The sequence below is a fragment of the Ptychodera flava genome, chromosome 4 (assembly GCF_041260155.1).
Source record: "Ptychodera flava strain L36383 chromosome 4, AS_Pfla_20210202, whole genome shotgun sequence".
Classification (NCBI taxonomy): Eukaryota; Metazoa; Hemichordata; class Enteropneusta; family Ptychoderidae; genus Ptychodera; species Ptychodera flava.
Window position 1 is genome coordinate 4060042 of NC_091931.1, and position 21516 is coordinate 4081557.

General features: G+C 37.5%; 1 protein-coding gene across 6 annotated transcripts in view; it reads left to right on the forward strand.

Annotated features, from left to right (window-relative positions):
* LOC139130725 (arf-GAP with Rho-GAP domain, ANK repeat and PH domain-containing protein 1-like) overlaps positions 1-21516 on the forward strand; it is an 87373-nt gene that overhangs the window by 12201 nt on the left and 53656 nt on the right. For 4 of the 6 annotated variants that reach the window (XR_011551947.1, XM_070696503.1, XM_070696504.1 and 1 more), the window contains exons 2-12: positions 3881-4004; positions 4299-4462; positions 4898-7578; positions 8092-8136; positions 9880-9972; positions 10422-10465; positions 10847-10925; positions 11111-11173; positions 19965-20037; positions 20352-20404; positions 20829-20882. Coding sequence is in view for 5 of the 6 variants with exons in the window: in XM_070696503.1 (XP_070552604.1) it covers positions 4918-7578; positions 8092-8136; positions 9880-9972; positions 10422-10465; positions 10847-10925; positions 11111-11173; positions 19965-20037; positions 20352-20404; positions 20829-20882 (3165 nt within the window). In the remaining variant the exon portion in view is untranslated. The remainder of the gene's footprint in view (positions 1-3880; positions 4005-4298; positions 4463-4897; positions 7579-8091; positions 8137-9879; positions 9973-10421; positions 10466-10846; positions 10926-11110; positions 11174-19964; positions 20038-20351; positions 20405-20828; positions 20883-21516) is intronic. The other 2 variants (XM_070696506.1, XM_070696507.1) reach the window with 1 other exon arrangement.

Sequence of the window (21516 nt, forward strand, 5' to 3'; positions counted from 1 at the left end):
GCAAGCCCATACAGCTGGATGTCTGATTTTTGGTATATAGGGATAACTATAGGATAGAAATTTTTTGACCAAATGTCATGTGACCTCGATGACCTTTGACCTGAAATATACGTTTATGTCGATAAATACGTAACCACAAGTGCTATGTCCTTTATATCTATACCCTCCAATTCTGATAGGATATTAGACCTTAAGGATGTCACATCTTGTACCTCATTATTTTCCGCATATGTATTTCTTGGCCGGCCAATACAGTTAGAGGTCTGATCTTTTGCCCGATTTAGAACCGCAACTTAGACATGCCTCATGTGTTTCAAATTGGGAACAACGTCATAGACCTATGTGCCCATAGATCTCAACATATACACTCCAGTGATACTTCTTAATGACCACATTTCCTGCCCCATCAAGACTAATACTCCTATTACGAGTGGGGACTATGTCATTGTCAATGACTTGTTTACCAGTGCACTTGGTACCTATGTATAATCCATAGTGACTGTACATGTCATAGCTCTGATTTTTTGTGAGAAGCTTTCAATGGCTTGTGGCCTAATGTGCAAGCCACCGACAGCCCATCGCATACCAGTACATGCTACATTTATTGCAAATTGTACTGATATGTACAGACTTGTGAGAGGTATGATAGGGAGGTACTGAAACTTCTGTATCTTGTTAAATGTACAATGCGGCAAATCAAAGAAGTATTAATTGTAAAGGCATCATGATGATCTAGATAGATACATGTATCAAATGTAACGGTCAATTAACAGTCCACACTTCCTTATAACATTCATGTACATAGAGTTGTATCTCAAAAAGAGAAGTACAATAATAATAATCAATCTCAAAATGAGAACTACATGAAAAGCCTGTTAACAAATAGCTCTGATGTTGATATACGGATTGTACATGTACTAGTTGACCCCATCAGATGAAATCAGATGTCCATATCTCAGGTTTAAAGGTAAAGCTCTGCATCTATATGTACATGTAAACCATATCTAAAATTAAATTATTTTCAGTATTATGCAAGACTTTCTTTGCTGCAAATGGGAAATTGCATGATTGGTGAAAGATATGTGTTTGGTTTTTTTTTGTGCAGACAATCTCAACTGTATGAAATATTGACCAGCCTGACCTGTTCGGTACTTTCGGGACACTTTCCAAAAAGTATATTACATTTTGTGATCGTGTTCCTCCAGTTTCATGAAAAGCCAAACATCATTTATCAAAATTAAATTAATATTGGTTTGTTCTTAAGTTGCCTCAATATCTTTCGCATGAAGGTTGAGAAACTTCTGTATTTTTAATATATATCTAGTGCAAAGGTCGCATCAACAACTATCATCATGGCTATGAGGCCATCAGATTATATCATTATTTCAGTAAAATTTGCCATTGGTGAACAAATCTGGTTGACAAAGGTCTAGAATCAGCATTGTTTTGGGTACTTTATGCTTTATCAAGCACCCTATATTGCAAATTGTTTCAGGAGCTGTACAGGTTGTACATACATGTACTACAAGATGTGTCTGTGAAATTTATTACACTATTTTCACACAGACATTTGTGTCACACTACTCAAAAAAGAATATCTGATTGGCACAGATATTTATGCATAGATTTATCTAGGTCCCTTGTAGATTGCAGGAAATTTTTAAATACGATCAGGGGGTAATGATGGAGTCTTTGATGATTTTTACCATCAATACACAGTGTAATCCTTACAGCCGACCTGATGCATATAGAACAGCGCCCTCAGCAGTCAAGTGCATGAACATATTTCTCTCTATGAATCCATGGCTATGCTATCTTTCGCTACCGCACAGTAAGTGAGGCTACCCACAATTCTCCATGATCCGTACACACGGAGATCACTCACTGAACTGAAGCAAATTTCTTCTGTACACAGAACAGCTTGGTCCATATTTCGAAATTCTGGCACCATAGTTTTGATAATCATAATTCTCTAATTTCTCGCTGTGAATAATGAGAAGATCAACCCCTTTTCCGTGGAGGAGATAGCAATTTTGTGATTTGTCAACATAATTTTTTGACAGCCATATGCAATATTTTCAAGAAAACTAAAAGAATAAGTTGCATCTGTGTTGGCAAAGAAAAGGTATTGATATTTTTGAATGTTTGTAACAAAGGAAATTTGCATATCTGACAGGTGGTATGATGAGACCATCTTAGTTGCTGATAACTTTACCTTGACAAGTGTACAATTTTTAGCACCTTTAAACGTGGAATTCTTATTCAATTTACTCCTGAATTTTAAACATAATCAATAATTTTGGAGCATAGTTTTAACCAATAATTCTTAAATTAAATTTTAAGTTTCAAATTGTTCAGAAACTGATAAAATTGAAGAAGCCTTTAGCAAATAATGTCTGAGCACACAAATCAAGGGGAATTGTGGGTAGTCTCACTTACTGTGTGCCGATAATGAAAAGCTCATCACAATGAGCAGCTTACGTGGTGATATATCTGTAAATGATATCTCAAGAACGTCCAATGGGAAATTTATTTGAACAAAGGCCAGGAAGGTTTCTTACTACTGTAGATTACATGGAAAGAATGATTTCATAACTATGATTTTCTTTATTTCCTTCTGATATCATATAGTATAAGTGCAACAGTTGTTTTAATTCCATACATCAAGTTGAATTTTGGTGATTCAAATCCACAATGAGGATTTTGTGACACCTACCTACCTACACATCTACAAAGGCATAAATGATAGCATGCAAATGTTTTCAAGTGAAGAGGGTGATGACTTGAAACAAATCAAATTTTTAAGATTGTAAGCTTTCATTTTAGCGAAGAGACAAGTTTTACATGACAGTGTTACTTGAAACAAGAGATTTAAGGCAGTATCTTTTATCACTGGTTTTCTCTTTAGCTTAATCTCAGCCATAGAGTCAGTAATTTTAATTACGATTTCCTCATTAAATACATACCAGTACATAGCATTCATGTATTCATCCTAAAAGGTCAGTTTTCCAGGTGCCACGTCAGTCTTATGGTGATTTTTGCATTTAACACAAGAATGGCACCTTTCTTAAAACTTTAACTACTGTACCATATATACATTAAGTAATTGGATGTGCATCCTCTAAACTAGTGCTGGTTAATTTAAATTGAATTGTTTTTTGAGCACCAAATGGTCACATATTTACAAACACCTTCTTAGCATCATGTATTTCTGTAAATTCTATCAGTGTATCTGTTTGTTCAAACACTAGCTGTACATGTACCTGTAGTAGTTTTTTTCTCAGAAAGCAGCATAGTGGTAGGGAAGTGGGCAAACCATATCATAGTATTATGGTACATGTACAGGTTACATGTCATACTGTGCACTATATTTTCATCATTTTGTTCAGTGTGCATGTACCGTATGTCTATATACATTTATATAGTTTGTTGATACATGTATACATACCGGTATACCAGTAGCAGTACCTGTTGTATACCAGTACATGTACATCTGTGATTGGTACATGTGATATATATACACAGGTACTACTGCATAGGTTCTTAAATTAGTGCCATAAAAAGGCAGTTCCCATCTCTAGGTGTTTCATGAACTTTTTGGGCCTGACTTTCCGGTAATTTACCAGTTCTGGCCAGTACACCTCTATACAGGAGTTGAGACCTGAAAGGGTTTACTGTATAGTTTTTGCAATATTTTATGACCATACCAGTACATGTGTTATGGCATATGGGCAAGTTAAGTCCTTCAGTATACAATATACAATGTACATATAGTGCATTCATGAAACTTTGCATCTTACAGCTACTGTGTTAGTTCATATTGTTTATTTACTTGATTATCTACTTATATATTTATGTACATTATTTTGTTTATTTATAGATGACGCAATCTTCTGCTGATAATGTCTTAATGAACTGAAGGACCACTATGTAATATCATTGCTCATTTGTGCAGACTTGCTGAAAACTGTACAGGGCAAGATACATGCAGGTACTTCATATTGGTAAGCGAACTTGTGAAATTGCACAAACTTTGCTATGTAATCTAAACACATGTACATGCTCAGTCAAGTAAATAATTACATTCGGTGTTTATGTACCAGGCTATAACACTTGCAAAGTCAGAGTGATAAATGATGACTTTGATATCATTACTTATAGCATATTGATAATTCTAATCTATGGCGTAGACGATTAATTAACTGACATTCTGCCTCAAGGATAACATTCCTGCAGAGACATGAATGCAACAAGTATTTCTATGAGACAAATTTTCATGGTAAGCATTATTTTTACAGGAAGCAGATCAACCCAATACTGTTACCACTACAACATTGCTTTGGCCAAAATAGCGGTATAGTAACCAGGCGAGGTAGATCTCTGCAGTAAAATGAAGATAAAGCAAGATTGAAGAATACTGGGTGAACCCAAGCCATATTACAACTCAACAGTATTCTAAGGGGTATGTTTCTTTTCTTCAAAGATGAAAGACACGAATTAAACAGCAGTTCAGTGTGCTCACTTATGTTGTTCCAAACAGAATTATTTGATTCAATGATTATTTGACATAACTGCTCATGTAAGCTAATTGACAAGTGAAAAGAATGTGGCGTCTTAATTCCTAAGTGAAAAGATTTAATAATTGTGCAAGGGAAAATAAGTCTAAACATTTGATAGTTCCAAATTGAGCTGAGCAGTCTTCTCCATGTGATGATGTGTTTGCCATTAAAAGCCAATTATATATTGATGCTATATATAGTATATAATTGGCCTGAACAGATCTGTATAGTCTCTTGTGTTCCATATTACACAAAGATGGTCCAGCTGATAATATTTCAAAACTATGAAATATGAAGATTGTCTTTATGAATAGTTCCAAATCCTTTTGTTATTTTAGGAGGAACAAGCGAATAATCCATGAAAATGGCTGGTACAGTCCTTGACTGGCTTGATAGCATACAGTTGCTTGAATATGGAGAGCTTTTTAAGGAGACAGGCTATACTGACCTGAAAGATTTAAGTGTTCTTAATGAAGAACTACTTGTTACCATGGGAATTACTAAGCGTGGTCATCGGAACCGAATCTTACAGCGGTTACCAAAAGTGGATCATGTAGAGCAGCCTACACCAAAGCCTGAAGTACCTGAACTTCCCCAACCAATACCGGTACATTTACCACCAAGCAAAGCCATGGTTCGTGTGTTTCCTCCAGAACTACCAGCGAAAACAAAGAGTGTGGATGATCAACTTAGCAGAGGTACTGGAAATGAAGCTTTGCCTGATGACATGCCTTCACTTCCGCCTCCGATGCCTCCAAGGCATTCTAACAAAACTGCGGTAAAACCAGACTTTGATGATGAAAAGGAATATTTTGATTCCTTTGCACAGCCAGGGACACAAAGAGTGACCCAGGCCACCAAACCACCTCCTCCAAGGAGAGAACTAACCCCTGCAGAGTTTGATGACCCAGAGTATATTGACACTGGTCAAAATTCACATAAAACTGTTGGAACTGAAAACACACAGACAACACCAGAGAGAGATAGCAATGGAAAACCACCTATAGTATCAAAGCCTGTGATCCCTCCAAGGCCTGAGGGTGGTAAAGGGCCGAAACCAAAGAAGCCACCAAGACGAAACCTCAACCAAGTCAGGGCTGATAGTGATGGTAGTTCAGTCAGAACTGATGGAGATAACCAAGCTAATTCATCAATTTCCCAGTTTTCAAAAAGTGACAGAGACAGTTCAGTCATTCCTCGCCCTGCTTTGCCAATTCCAAAACAAGATGACAGTCCCTCACTTCCGCCACCAATACCTGTACACCGAGAGAGTCCTCCATCATCGGGATTTGACAGACCCCCTCCACCCATTCCAAAAGATGAACCAGCTAGTGGTATACAAATGCCAGAGTCACTTCCTGTCACAGCAGATAACTCAACTTCAAGGCCATCCATTCCTGTTCCATCATCAACACATGATACAAGAGATACCACTAGACTGTCACAATCTGAGTCTTTCAGCAGCTCAAGCCATAGAAATTCTAATTTTCTTGCAGATCTCAATAAACGACTTTCAATTCATGCACCAGTATCCAGCAAAGACACAGAAGAAAGGACAAAGAAAGAAGCACTGATACCTCCTGTGCCAGCTCTAAGAAAGAGTCTGGGAGGCGCTGATGTTACTGTTGATACGTTACCAACCAAAGCACCCCCTCTACCACCAGCAAGGGCAAGTCAGACCCCTAGTCCACCAGATGAAGGTTTCAAGGAAATGCCACAAGAATCAGAGGATAAGGACCATGCTTTATCAGACACAGATGAGATAACCCAAGAAAGTGATGATGAAAGCTTGGGGTTTGGTGATTATGTTGACATGACACAAGGTTCTGCATTCAGCAGTGGCAATGCAGATGCCCCTTCAGTCAGAAACAGTTTATCAGAGAGACCTCCAATGCATCTACCACTTGAAGACAGAGGGTCAGTGCGTAGATCTATGCCAGGGTTTGAAAATATCCCTCAGGTGAGTGTTGTTCCACCACTACCACAGGTGATTACAGAACCTGTGAAGGAGTCTGACAAACCACCACCATTGCCACCACTCAGAAGATCAGAGAGAGACATAGACACACAGGGATCAAGACCATACAGCATTGGTGCTGAGCCAATGTTAAACAATCCTGTTCAGTCAAGACAACTTCCATCATTGCCACCTGATATCAGTGAAACTACCACTTCCACAGGCAATACCAATGAGTATTCTGATTTGGAATCAGCAACAGCTATTGCAAATAGACCTGATAAAGATATAGGAAATGAAGAAACCGCATATGACTATCTTGTTAGCAAACCAAGAGAAAGAAGTGCACCAGTTGATCCACGAAAGAGGTCATCCAACATAATAGATTTCTCACCTACAATGGATAGCCCTACTGGCGCCATGAAACCATCTGTCATTTTACCACCTCTACCAGATTCCAAGAGAGCATATCATAGATCAACTTTGCTAGACAGTGACCGGATTACAGATGTATTAAGACAAGGTCATTCCAGTAAGCCACCGCCAGAATTTCCACCACCACCTCCGCCTTCTGAACCTCCAAGCGATTTGTTTAGACCTGTTAGGGCAAAACAAGCTCTATCAACATTTGGTAGTAATAGACCAGTCAGTGCAAACATTCTGGATGTTGACTTACCGCCACCACCACCACCACCAATACCACAGAGAACAGATTCACAGATTCCAGCTGAGTATTCAGAGCCAAATGTTCCATTACCTCAGAAAGCAGCACCACAAGTTCCACCATTACCTGTCCGGGGTAAGGTTGATCCTCGGCTGAAAGCAGTACAAACACCGACTGCTCCTGAAATAAAACCACCAGTACCAGCATTACCGATGTATATGACAGAAAACAAGGATCGGAATTCAACCATTTCTACACTGTCATTTACATCACTAGAGCCATTGAAGGATGAGACTGATGATGGTGATAATCTGAGAGGATATGATAGTGATGCCAGTGATGTTAGTGATGAGACTTTGTCAAACTATGTCCTGCGAGGACCAGAGCTTGACTCAAAGGTAAATAAAGTTAATAATAGCATTCTGTCTTGTCCGTATTATTTTATCTGTGGATTTATTTATTTACTTTAATTTTTGTTTGATTGGACCATAAAATCAGTCACTAACATCAATAATATATATGTCTGTGTGTGTGTCTCTGTGTGTGTGTGTGTGTGTGTGTGTGTCTGTGTGTCTGTGTGTGTGTCTGTGTGTGTGTGTGTGTTATTTATAGCTATGTAAGGCTCTTCTCCATCAAAAGCTTTTCAAAGTACTGAGATGGTGAAGCACACTTGATATTTACACCCACAATTATAGGAGAAAAGATGTCTTCAATGATGCTTAAGACTCAGTAAAATTGACACATTCATACAATGTATTCAGTATCTGCTGATAATATGTAAATTAAAATTGATCCAAATGCGGTATGAAAACTCACATTCATGTACAATGTACTACATACCGGTAGGGTAGACCAATCAAGTATTCCTGCAACTGCCTCCAAGTCATTCTGTGTGTTTTGTCATTTTACAGATGAAGGAAATGAAAAGGTTGTCACAGTCAGCATACACTCCTGGAGTAAGTACCGTATTCATGCAAATTAGAAAAGTAATATTGACTTTCTCACACCCTGTGTTTGCAACTTTGTTTCTAGTCTTTGCCTTACACTGATGCATGTTCAACAATCTGGCTGAGTGAGGTCCACAAGCATTGTGAGGCTAAACTAATCTTTAGTATTAAAATCAAGCATTCACTCCACATGGCATTGCAAAAATATGAAGGCAACTGTTTATTTACATTTTATTGTACAACATCATGGGCCACTCTATGATCAGTCATGGTTCAGTCAAAACACTTATTTGAATAGTTTGAATTTCAATCAAATTTATTGCCATAATTTTCTCTTCATAAATTACAGGAACTATCAAATAATATAGCCTAGTCCCTGTCCACATTCAAGACAAAAATTTGTTAAGGGGGCGCTGCACCCAACACATTTATTTTGCTCAAAAATTACGTTTTTGCAAATATTCATTAAACTTTCATTAATTTATTAACCAAAGATTATAATATTGGTTGGGTTCACCTTTTAGCTTGTCAAGCAGTCATATGTTGTGTGATAAATAAGTTAATCTATGAAATATAATAATAATTTATGCAAATGTATGCAAGTCATCCGATTTCCTGGCTTCTTTCTTCTCCCAATTTCAGGATTTCAAAAGAATTTAACTCCACTCTGGCTAGATCAAATTTTCTTAAATTTTTACATTATATTCTTTAAATGCTATATAACTAAACAATTATTTTGCTTGGCAATAAAGTTCTGACATTTTGAATAAAAGGCATCTTAATTTTGATTTTCATGATTTTAATCACTTTTTTGAGTGTCAGTCTTTCAATCCATGCCATTTTAGAATGAGGATAGATAATGCAAAACAAAATTGTTTTTTTTTTCTACATATACTCTTCTTACAAGTGAAATATTACATTTCAGAAAACAATGTCAAGATTTTTACTTATATCAATTTTTATCATTATTACCAAAGTTAAGGTTTTTTACCCCAAATATACACCCCTTCTTCCTTTGAGTGAACTATTGCTACCATACCAAACTTTAGATTCTCTGCTTTATGAAAAAATATAGTGTGAGGCAGTGAGGGGTTTCCTTGTCATCTTTGATGAGAAATATTGCTTTGAAAAAAACTGTGTTGGCAACATGCAGCTCCACTTTAAGTCAACATCAACTACAGACAATTTGAGTATATACAAAAGAAGAATGGATCCCCAATTGTCAAAGGAACTTAAAACAACAATGAGAGACTGTGTAGCTTTTAATTTTTTAATGGAGTGGTTCAAGAAACAAGTCCTTGTTTCTTGTGTAGGAGACTGGAAAATGGTCTTTTAAGTAAGTGTAAATGGTGAAGACCATGTGGAACACTGAAATAATGACATGTAATACTGTATATGTATGGATAGACTTCATTGCAAAATGACAAACTAGAGTACTCCAACATGACACTTCTTAGCACTCACTTTTAGTAGAAGGGTTACTTCCTATATCAACGGCTGTCTTCATACCGGTGATTGGGATCAAGGTGACATATTTGCCACAGGTGATAGGGATCTAGGGTGACAGACTGACAGAGACTTTCAAACAGTAACTCCACCAAACATTCCACATTAAAGGATAGATACAAATGGATAATCTCATTTATTTAATACTGTACATTTGCGTTGGTCATTGGTAACTGAAACTTTTTATAATCAAACTAAAGTTCAAATAGTAATAATATAACTATCAGAGCATTTTAAACCTAACAGCAGACACCAGGTAGCCTACCTGACCTATCTATATCTCATGACACACAAGACAAAGCTAACAGTTCAACCTGTATGGTAAACCATCATCAAAAGGTAATATGCCATTTATGGTAATTTCATGGTCACATGACTGAATTTCATATGCAATAGCTCACACGTACAAATAAAATACAACATTATACAAACTTGTATTAAAAAAGTTACTGTTTCACCTAATATTTAAGTTGGGAATTGTTTCCTTTCAATTTCATCATGTGTCAGACAACATTAGTTCAAATTTGATATTAATACAACACCTTCCTTCATCCCATGGACAGAATTTCCACTGCATACAATGTATACCCCATTAACACCCAAAATTTGACAGATAAACACTCATCTTCCGCTTAATCATTATATCATTGACAGCAAAACAATCTTTATTCACCCATCAATAACTCCTTGACCTTAACATTTTTAACATCAACTTAATCAACTTGATCATTATGCTTGTTGCAATTTTGAACTTTCATTTATCTTTCATGATCACGCATCTCTTGCAGGAAAGAACGACAGAAAAGAGTGGATATCTCTTTAAGCAAGGCGGGTAAGTTTGAACATCTATTGTGTTAAAGTTGTCAATCACCAAATCAAATACTCAGTCAAATCTTGAATGTCATGTGTACCTGATGTGTGGTAAATTTTTGTTGCTTTGTTTTGTTTTCTTTGGATTTATTTTGACATCAATTGGATCAGGATAAAAGTATTGAAATGTGGTCTTTTTTACTTCAGAATAGTGCTTGAAATCATTCTGTGTGAAAAATCTCACGTCATCTCGTTTAATAAAAAAAATTTGCAAGAGAGTAACATCACTTGTCAGATACTTGCAAGTTTATGGACTGAAAGGTTAATTTGTGCAGGTCTTAAAATAAGCTACATCAATCATAAGGCTCTTGAAATGACATAAAGTTCTCTTTTATTTTCCTAGAAAACAAAGGAACAGAGGCTGGCGCAAGAGATGGGTTGTATTCGATGGGAAAGATCTCCGATATTACGGCAATAAAGATGTATGTACTGAATTTTCCATTGTCTTAATGTTGTGTATCCATATTTAAGTGTCCAAATTACAATCCTGTGTAGTTAAGGCAGTTTGTACTTTCAAAACTTTACTTAATTTTTCCCAAATTGAGAACAATTGTCTTGTTATGGAGATTATGAAGTAATAAATTTGTCTTCTTTATTTAACTTACAGGATAAAGTTTCAAAGAGAGTCATTCCAGTCGGAAGTATGCGTAATGTGGAAATTTCTGTCAAGGTAAGCTTCCCCACCCAAAACAGATTTTCAAAATTGTTAATATCCCAGAAACTTAAAATTTCAAATTCAGACAAGTAGTAGACTGTTGTGTACGGTCTTTCAAACATAATCTGGAATCTACAATTTGCTTGAAGGTTGGTAATTTGACTTTTCATGATAGCAGCGAATTTCAAACAGCCCTAAACCATTGATAATTATACAAATACATCCAGCCTTGACTCAACATAACCTTGTAGTGATTTAACAAGTATACTGAACAACAATAGAGTTACAAAAGTTACAGCAATATAATAACTGTGCTTTGCTTATCATTCATATATCACAAAGCACCAAGAAAACAACGAACAAATCAAAAAGCTAGTCCTTTAGTACAGGGGAAATTGTAGGCAGAGTAAAATTGAACATACAATTTTGAACAAAGAGCATTTGAAATTTCCACTATGACCATCTTTTGAACTAAGGTCATCAACAATCATGTAATCTCCAACAGATGTATCTATGGTGATATGATTATTGTTATGATACATATGCACAGATATGCCACTGCCAAAAACTAAAAAAACTATGATTATTGTTATGATATACGGTCTATGAACAGATATGCCACTGCCAAAAACTAAACACAGGTTTGAAATTTAAATCCTGCATACAGGTAAACTTGTCATTGTGATTTCCAATGAGGTATACCTCATAAATTTGATAGGCCTCAGTATGCAACCACCAGCCTTTTATGCATAATATCGCAAACAGGCCAATATCACAAACCCTAGCGTGTCTCTTAGCCTTTTGTTTTCATGGATATCATTTGTGATTTGCATAATCTAGTCTGCCTTGCAAGTAATTGGCTTGCATACATCCCAGTATGATTTTGAATGAAAATCACGCAGCAAGTATGACAGTTGAGTTGAGAATAGATGCATCAAATGTTAGATCCAATCTATGAAATACTACATTCCTCTGAACATATTTATGCCATCTGAAGATGCCACTTATTTTCCAGTGCTACAATTCTTTCCTTCAAATCAATGAACATTATTCATCATAAATACTATAGCACCATTTAAAGCTTGTATCATGTACGGTAAATGTTGTATACGCTTGAATTGTCGGTACTTTATTTCTCTGTCAAATCCATGACAGATGGTGGTCTTGCTTGAGAGAGTTTCTCTATGCAACACTGCAGGGTTGTTTAAAGTTTGAAGTACTAATTATAAAAAATATTCTTAGAACCCCTTCCTTCAGTTTGAGGTTTTTCCCTCATAGTCTGTTATTTACTGTTTTCACCCAACATCATTTGTCATTTGATAACTATGCAATCTGAAAAATTAAATCTAACAAGGATGGCATCAATATACTCCACTTCATTATCTGCTTCTCTTTGCTTTACATATAATATGTACATGCACACAAAGCATACAACTGGGGTATATTACAGGTGTAAATGATATTTTTCTTGCCTTTTTGTAAACTTATCTTTTTGCTATCACTATCTTTTCTCTGCTACCATCATTTCTATAGGGAAATTTGTCCTATCTTGAAGAAGCGCTTGTCCATCCCTATTCCTTTCTTCATCCTCTGGTATGTGACTCTTTTTACAAGCAGTTTTTCTCTCTAATCAGCCTACTTACTGCGTGTCTTTACTACTGACTAACCTCACTTGCAATCTTGGTAAGACCTCACCTGTTTTTCCACTAACGAAATAATTGGTTGCATTTGGGATGAAGACAGTTAATTTGAAATGAATTAATCAGTAGACCTCAAGACCCATATAGTCATAATTAATCTTCTTCTTTGCACTGTTATTGCATGAAGTAGTCCCGTATATTTAAGCAATAAACCACACCCAGTGACGGTGTACCGCAAAATTTTGACCAATTCAAGGTACATATGCACTAGTGATAGCAAGTGCGTATATGAAGTGAACGGGTCAAAAGCTTGCATCTCCTGGTTTGTTGTTTAATTGTCATAGCAGTAATTGATTTTGTAGAATGAAAATAGCCTAGCCTAGAATCACTGTGCCCACTGAAATTGAATCAAAACTTGATTGCTACGAGTTAAAATTGATATATTTACTCATAGGAACTTGTGAATTGTAGAGTAGTGCATGTCCACCATTTGTCTTGTTTGTAAAAACAATTGCAGTCAGTGAACATAGCCTATGTGGAGGTATTTTAGAGTATCAAAAACAGACAAGTGAAGAACCAAGTGTGGGACACGCAAAATGCAATATACGGCACTCTGAGGGACATCCTTCACTGTGTAAAATATGGAACTCTGAGGGAACATCCCGCAGAGAGTTAAATACAGGACTGTTAAGGACTGGGCACCCCCAAGGATGTGAATGGGCCAATCATCAAGTACAAAAACATTGGCAGTACTCACGTCTATATTTTCTATATTTTGTTTTTAGCAAAATAATTAGAAGAAAAACTAAATTTCTTTACAGCCCATTCTTCATGATGTCCTCCTGACATGGCATTTAGATTGCCACCACCGCATGGTGAGAAATGGTACAACATCACAAGCATATCATGCGTCAAAGTTTATCAAAATGCTTGTAAAATCTGTCTGGAGAAGAAAATTGCCAGCTAGAGTGGATTTCCCCATGTTAGCAGATTATAACATAGGTTTAACCAACAGTATCATTCTTAGAAATGGTGAAAAAGATTATTGATATGCCTAGTACACCTTGTTTGAGTACGATGCAAGCATACTCCATTCCTATGTTATTAGACGCATTAGATGATTTGATGATATTAGATGATTTGTCCCCAATTTACTAGTATTGAGCGTAAATAGGCCATAGCTGATGCTCTCTGGAACCCTGAAAGCACAGCATACTTTTCTTTACAATACAAGGCGCAAAATGTTGCAAGTTGGTAACTGCTGACATTTCTGCGATGTAACCATGGCACTCGAAGACATTGATTTGGTTGATAAAATGTAACATTGTTGTCGGGTTTCTTTGTCTAGGTTTTAATGTGATTTTGACAGACAGGTTTATCGTCACGTTGTTATGGTTACTTGAAGTCATGTGCAGGGTGCCAATAATGTGCTGCACTTGAAGAAATACCAAAAACACTACAAATGACATACATGATTGTGAGACAATGATTAAATATTAGAGAATATTCAATTGCTCTGATATTACACCACATCATATCAAGTGTATCAAAACTTTCAACCGTCTTTCAATTGTAAAAGTTACCCAACATTAAAGGGCCTATGACATGCTCATACATCCAAACGTAAAATCACTCTTAGGGTCTTGAAGTTAGCTTACGTCACTGCCTTGCATTGTGTATTGCCCCCTTTGTCCAGACTAAAGGCAAGTAAAAGTTACGGGTAGGCGTGTACCACTAGCCCAACTCGTTCGACTTTTTTCAGCTTTTAAAAGTTGAGCCGACGACTTATCTTAATACGGGCAAACAGTCTTTCACACCTTCAAAAATCTCATGTCTGTAAGTGTGTGAGGCAAGGGCTTCCTTTGCTCAGAACGTACACCCAGCGCAGAGAGAGAGAACGAGAGAACATTGTAAGCTTAGTGCCTAAATGTTTTACTTTGCTATAGTGATATGGTCTTTTGACGAGATCACCAAGGGTCACATGTCGCGTACAGCCGATTGCCAAGCCTATTGAGTAAATTAAAATGACTTGTCAGGCTATCTGATTAGGTGTACTATGCTTTCGTGCCAAATATGGCAAACAAACATTACAAGAAGGATGACAGTCGATGTCACATTCTCATTCATCGGGAAACATTTGTGCGACAGGAATCTTCCCGTATCTACACAATCGTGAGCACAGGCGCTTGGCACATTGCTGGGATAATAATCGTATTTAATATGTAGAATGTCTATATATAAGACTTGATTATTCAATAAAAGAATCACCGTACGTGATATTAGTGTAGGCCTATAGGCCTACTTGTTGACTAGCATTATACTGAGTGGCTATGGCTGCCTGGCTCGGGCCCAGCGAACGCACTGCATAATCATCAATGTGTAGAATGTCTACATCCAAACATAAAATCACTCTTACTTGGTACATGATATTACACATGTTACTGTTTATGTCGGCTATGGCTGCTTGGCTCGGGCCCGGCGAACGCACTGCATAATCATCAATGTGTAGAATGTCTACATGACTTGATTATTAGTCCCCACGGACACCGTCCGGGGGGACTTATAGGTTTGGTCATGTCCGTCCGTGTGTGCGTGCGTCCGTCCGTTCACGCAGATATCTCAGAGATGCCTGGAGCGATTTCATTCAAACTTGGTACAAGGATTACTTCATATGTCATACAGATGCACGTCAATTTGTTTTTTGATACGATCCAATATGGCTGCCAGGCGGCCATTTTATTATGATTTTTTCATGTACAGAGCCATAACTCAGACATGTTTCAACTGATTTTATTCAAAGTTATTACAAGAACATTGACCATCATCATAGATATGCACATCAATTTGTTTTGTGATACGATCCAATATGGCCGCCAGGCGGCCATTTTATTACGATTTTTTCATGTACAGAGCCATTACTCAGGCATGTTCCAACCGATTTTATTCAAAGTTGGTACAAGGACATTGACCAATGTCATAGATATGCACGTCAATTTGTTTTGTGATACGATCCAAAATGGCCGCTATGCCGCCATTTTATTACGATTTTTTCATGTACAGAGCCATAACTCAGGTACGTTTCAACCGATTTTATTCAAAGTTGGTACAAGGACATTGACCTATGTCATACATATGCACATCAATATGTTTTGTGATACGATCCAATATGGCCGCCAGGCGGCCATTTTATTACGATTTTTTCATGTACAGAGCCATTTCTCAGGCATATCCGCATGTTTCAACCGATTTTATTCAAAGTTGGTACAAGGACATTGACCTATGTCATACATATGCACGTCAATATGTTTTGTGATACGATCCAATATGGCCGCCAGGCGGCCATTTTATTACGATTTTTTCATGTACAGAGCCATTTCTCAGGCATATCCGCATGTTTCAACCGATTTTATTCAAAGTTGGTACAAGGACATCGACCAATGTCATAGCTATGCACATCAATTTGTTTTGTGATGCGATCCAATATGGCCACTGTGCGACCATTTTGTTACGATTTTTTCATGTCCTAAACCATAACTCAGACATGTATCAAGCGAATTCATTCAAAAGTATTTTTATCACAGACCTAATGAAGAGGACTCTATCCTCTCTGAGGACCTGTAATCAAAATACCCATTAACAAGTGGGGACTGTGTCATCAACGATGACTTGTTTAATAAAGAATAACGATACGTGATGTTACTGTACATGTCGGCTAGCTTAACCGAGCGGCTGTAGCTGCAGGGCTTGGGCCCGGCTTGGGCCCATTGTCCACTGCTGCACAGACGTGACGTCTGTGCAGCAGTTGACAACGGGCCCAAGCCGGGCTGCCATAGCCACTCCTCGTGACTCGGTTATGCTAGCCGACATAAACAGTAACATATGTAATATCATGTACCAAGATTCTTTATTGAATAATCAAGCCATATATACATTCTACACATAAAATATGGTGATGCAGCGAGTTCGACGGGCCCACGCATGGCGCCCAAAGCCACTTGTTTAATTATACCAGCCAACATGCACTAATATTATACCTTGATTCTTTATCGGATGATCAAGTCGTACAGACATATTAAATAATATGATTATTATCCTAGAAATGTGCCGAGTGCCTGTGATGGTGAGTGAAGACGGCGATTCAAAATGGCGACCCAACAATGCGGTCACAAGCTTTCTTTGTTTTTTTTCATTCAAAACATGTACAAAATAGGCTTAACGCATCACTTTTTGCAGGATCCGTTTGCTCTGAAAATGCACGGGAACATTGGTTGATTGCACCATTTGTCTCATGCTCCAAGGACATGATAGTTCTGTCAAAGGTCGACGTCCAACACAGCTACACTCAGTTTTCGGACAGGGTTGTGAATTTTGCCCAAAGCCGTTTCATAAATAAGGAGCACTACGAAATATTATTACCATAACTTTCGAAACTTTATTGTGTTTATCCTCAAACTGTTACATGTAAAACGATGGAAGTGGTATTGAGGGGGTCATTCAAGTTGCCAAATTTTGACCCTGGGTAATAATCGGACTGCTATTGCAGTAATTGGACGTCGTATTTGGAATGTGATTAGCGGCAAAATTTTGATAATTTGAAACTTCAAAACCCCAATTTTCATTTTTGATGTGTTTAAAAAACTGTATGTAAATATTTTGTGATAATTAGCTACGTTTAATCCATAGACAACTCAACCATATTTTGACGTGTTTGGAGCTTACCTACCGGTAGCTCTGCATGGCAGGGCTATGTGTTACCGGTGTTATATGGCCTCCCACCACAGCGCTGCAGACTGCCATAGACAAAACCGCTGGTAGCTCCTCGGAAATATGGCCCGCCGGTAACACACAGCCCTACCATGCAGAGCTAACCTACCGGACATATGGGCTGTCTCTGTGTGTTGCTTTCGGCACCTTTCTAATCGTACAGTCTGGCTCACTTTGCCAAATTTGTAGCGCCCAAAATAGCTTCTACTAAAAAAACCTATCCAAAACAGGACAGCAGTATCACTTCACTTAATATGAGGTCACATGACTTGTAAAACGCTATCATTACGGAGCGAAGTGAGTCCGACAGACAAACAGCATGTGATTGAATGTCCGAAAACTAAGGTCTTCCGAAAACTGTCACACTGAGTGTACTGTACTGCAGCTACAACATGCAATGCATTGAACCGAAAAACTCAGGCGCGGGATCGCTCCAATTTTTATAAAATGAAATCAGCCGTGGAAAGTTCAAACTAAGACTGATACTGTCTTATTTCATACAGAGAAATGAAACGTAGCCTCATCATACTTTTCAATCTGTCCTGAGCATTTTTTTGCTTTAATTTGTCCATGCACTCGCGCTTTGCCCTTCAGAGTCAGAATCCGACTTTGGAGCAACTCGTCCCGGATGCCTAGGGTTGCCTATGCACCTTCAAACTAATTCCCCTCGAAATCACTTTCTGAATTCTGGTCAACACTGGAAGCAACTTAAAAAGTCCTTGCAGCTGTACTGCCGGTGTGACTTCCTTGCCAGTGTTTACTGGGTGTCTGTGAGCACTGTTTATATAGCTGACTTTGTTTATGGTGGTCTAATTTATGCAAGGACCGCTAAGTACACTTTCGTCTCAATAGCGTGGTACAAATGACGTCAATTGTACCTGTTGGTCAATATGCAAATACCGCTGCCTGACTTGGGTGCGAAGAGGCCCCCTGATCACCGGGCATGAAAAAGGAGTCAAATTTCGCCCTACGTGCACATCTTTCCGAACTGACACAATATGCAATCCATAGACAGGTACCCTAGCTGAGTTTTTGAAGGGAAAAAATAAAAACTTTGGAAATGATGTCATAGGCCCTTTAAATGTGATTTACTTACCTTGAGTACATGTGCATATCTTGCAGCCTGAGAAAATATTTCGTTCTCTGACTGTTTAATTATTTATTTATTTATTTATCTGTTTATTTGTCTGTTTATTTATCAAAATTTTGACTTTTCTAGCTTGATACAGTGTCCTATTAAAATTATGGCAACACTGCCCATAGCCCCGATACAGGCAACACGCAACCCTCTTCACCTATCGTACACAGTTTGAATGAATTTTCACATAGTATATGAAGTTTCAGCGACCTGCAGCACAATTTTCATCAAGCCTGATCTCCATGGGCCCGATAGTTCTCAAACATCGTGATTTGCTGCAATCGATATCGTGATTTTGTGCTATTACCATTCACATCGTTGTGGGCGCCCCGTCCTGCAGAGTCTCACACTGAACTCTTTGCAGGACATTCCCAACTTCGCCAACTTCACTGTTGCCTGTACGATCAGAACAGAGGAAACGTTCGAATCTCACGCTGGCTTTGTTTATGAATGGAACGTTTGCTGATGGCAACGCATGTAGTAACCAGAATGAAGCTAGTTCTGAAAGGCACGCTTGCCATATTTGGGCAAAGTGTGCCCGGGCGTGATATGGCAACTTTGACACAAATGTGAGGGCGTCTTTTCCCATACCGTTACACAGGAAAGTAGCTGGAGGTATATGATAATACCTAATATTCACCTTTCCATTATAATCACTGATATTTACACCAGCACAGAATCTATGCAGCTTTTACTATAATCGTTGATAAGTGTAAAGTGTACAGTATTTGAAATTACCCATAATGCAGTATACTGTATTATGAACAGACATTGCCTCATTAAGTCACATGACTCATTTCTTTGTGCAGAAATGCACAGAGGAAAGAGATAGACATTTTCATGGAGAAGTAGCAGTTGTTTAATGTTAGTTTAGGTACCAGTGCTGTAATTGACATCCATACAAAGTAAAATTGTATAAAAATTTGCAAGCCATGCTCACTTTTTGCTCTTGGAAAGAAAAATTAGATTTAGTTAGTTTAGTTAGTTAGTTAGTTTAGTTTAGGTAGAGAAAAGTATTTTGTTTATGATAAGTATCCCTGGCTGTGTGAAGTAGCTTTGCCACAACATGAGGGAAGATTTCATAGTCTGACTTTTCATTTACAAAATATATATTTAATAAACAATGCCATTTGTTCATGATGTAAATTTTGAAATGATTTAAATCTACAGTTAGAATATTGTCAAATTCTTTAGAACCATACAAACTTGCATTTTTATTATCTTACTCAATTCTTGCTTCTTTTGTGTTTCCCCCATGATACAGAGCGGAGACAAACCATACAGGTTTTTTGTGTTCACAAGAAACAGAAAGTTTGAATTTGCTGCTGACAATAATGGTAAGTTGATCAGGGTACTTGAAATTCAGTACATTATTTTTAAGATACCCAAAATAGTCCTAAGGGAAACTTTGCATTTTACATCAAGATAGGCACAGAGACAAGTTCTGACTCTTTCACAGTCACTTTTGATAAAATCCATCAGGGAATGATGTATGTAAATGTACCATTCCTGTGAAGTCTAATAGACCTTTATTGTCTATTTATTCATTTGTTTGGGAAAGGGTTACATATATAAGAATTCCGTGATAGGTCAATTTTAACCACAATTTTACTGATTAATTTTCCAATGTGTGTTTTTCCGTAACTATCAGATGAAATGAGTGTATGGAGCAGTAAGTTGATGGAAGCTATAATTACATACAAGGTAAGGATAACCGTCTGTTTTCACAATCAGCAGGTGTTTTCCATCTTTCTGTTTCTTGCAAGATTTGAATTTGATTTGAGCCAATTTTATGTCAAGTACCAAGAATTGAATCATAGATAAAAATTCAACCTACCTCATTCTTACCTCATCAGAACAGTTGTCAATGTATTGAAAACATATAGATGTCCTAATAGTGAAATGTTGTTATAATAATGCAGTCTTTAACATCAATTGTGGTGAAATAACAATACACTTAGTTAATGTACTCTTTTCTGTAAACCACTGGTAGGTATTAGGTAGTAGCTTTTGCTTGTGAATTCAGTTGACCATGCTATATATATCTAACTGAGATAATTTCAACATTGTGAACAGTACAAACCGGTTGCAATGATATAAATATAAGTTTTCATCTTTTCTTGACCAGGAGCCTGAAGGTGGTTTCCCAGATGGAGGAGATATGTTTAATCCTGACAAAGAGGTGAGTACCAAGGGGTTGGCAAATGTGAGTCACAGTACATGTATACGTAGTGACAGTTTTTTGTCAGATTTTGCAGGTTTTTGTGTGAGTAGTTCCTTTGTAGAGTACATGTTATCAAGATTTTAGGTTCGACCTTCAAATAAGATTATGGAATTTTTCAGTCAGTCAAAGAGATATCGTCTTATAAAACCACTTTCTGATTTTAGTCCCCACGGACACCGTCCGGGGGGACTTATAGGTTTGGTCATGTCCGTGCGTGCGTCCGTGCGTGTGTGCGTCCGTCCGTCCGTTCACGCAGATATCTCAGAGATGCAAGAAGCGATTTCATTCAAACTTGGTACAAGGATTACTTCATATGTCATACAGATGCACGTCGATTTGTTTTGTGATACGATCCAATATGGCCGCCAGGCGGCCATTTTATTACGATTTTTTCATGTACAGAGCCATAACTCAGACATGTTTCAACCGATTTTATTCAAAGTTGGTACAAGGACATTGCCCAGTGTCATAGATATGCACGTGGATTTGTTTTGTGATACGATCCAATATGGCCGCCAGGCGGCCATTTTATTACGATTTTTTCATGTACAGAGCCATAACTCAGACATGTTTCAACCGATTTTATTCAACG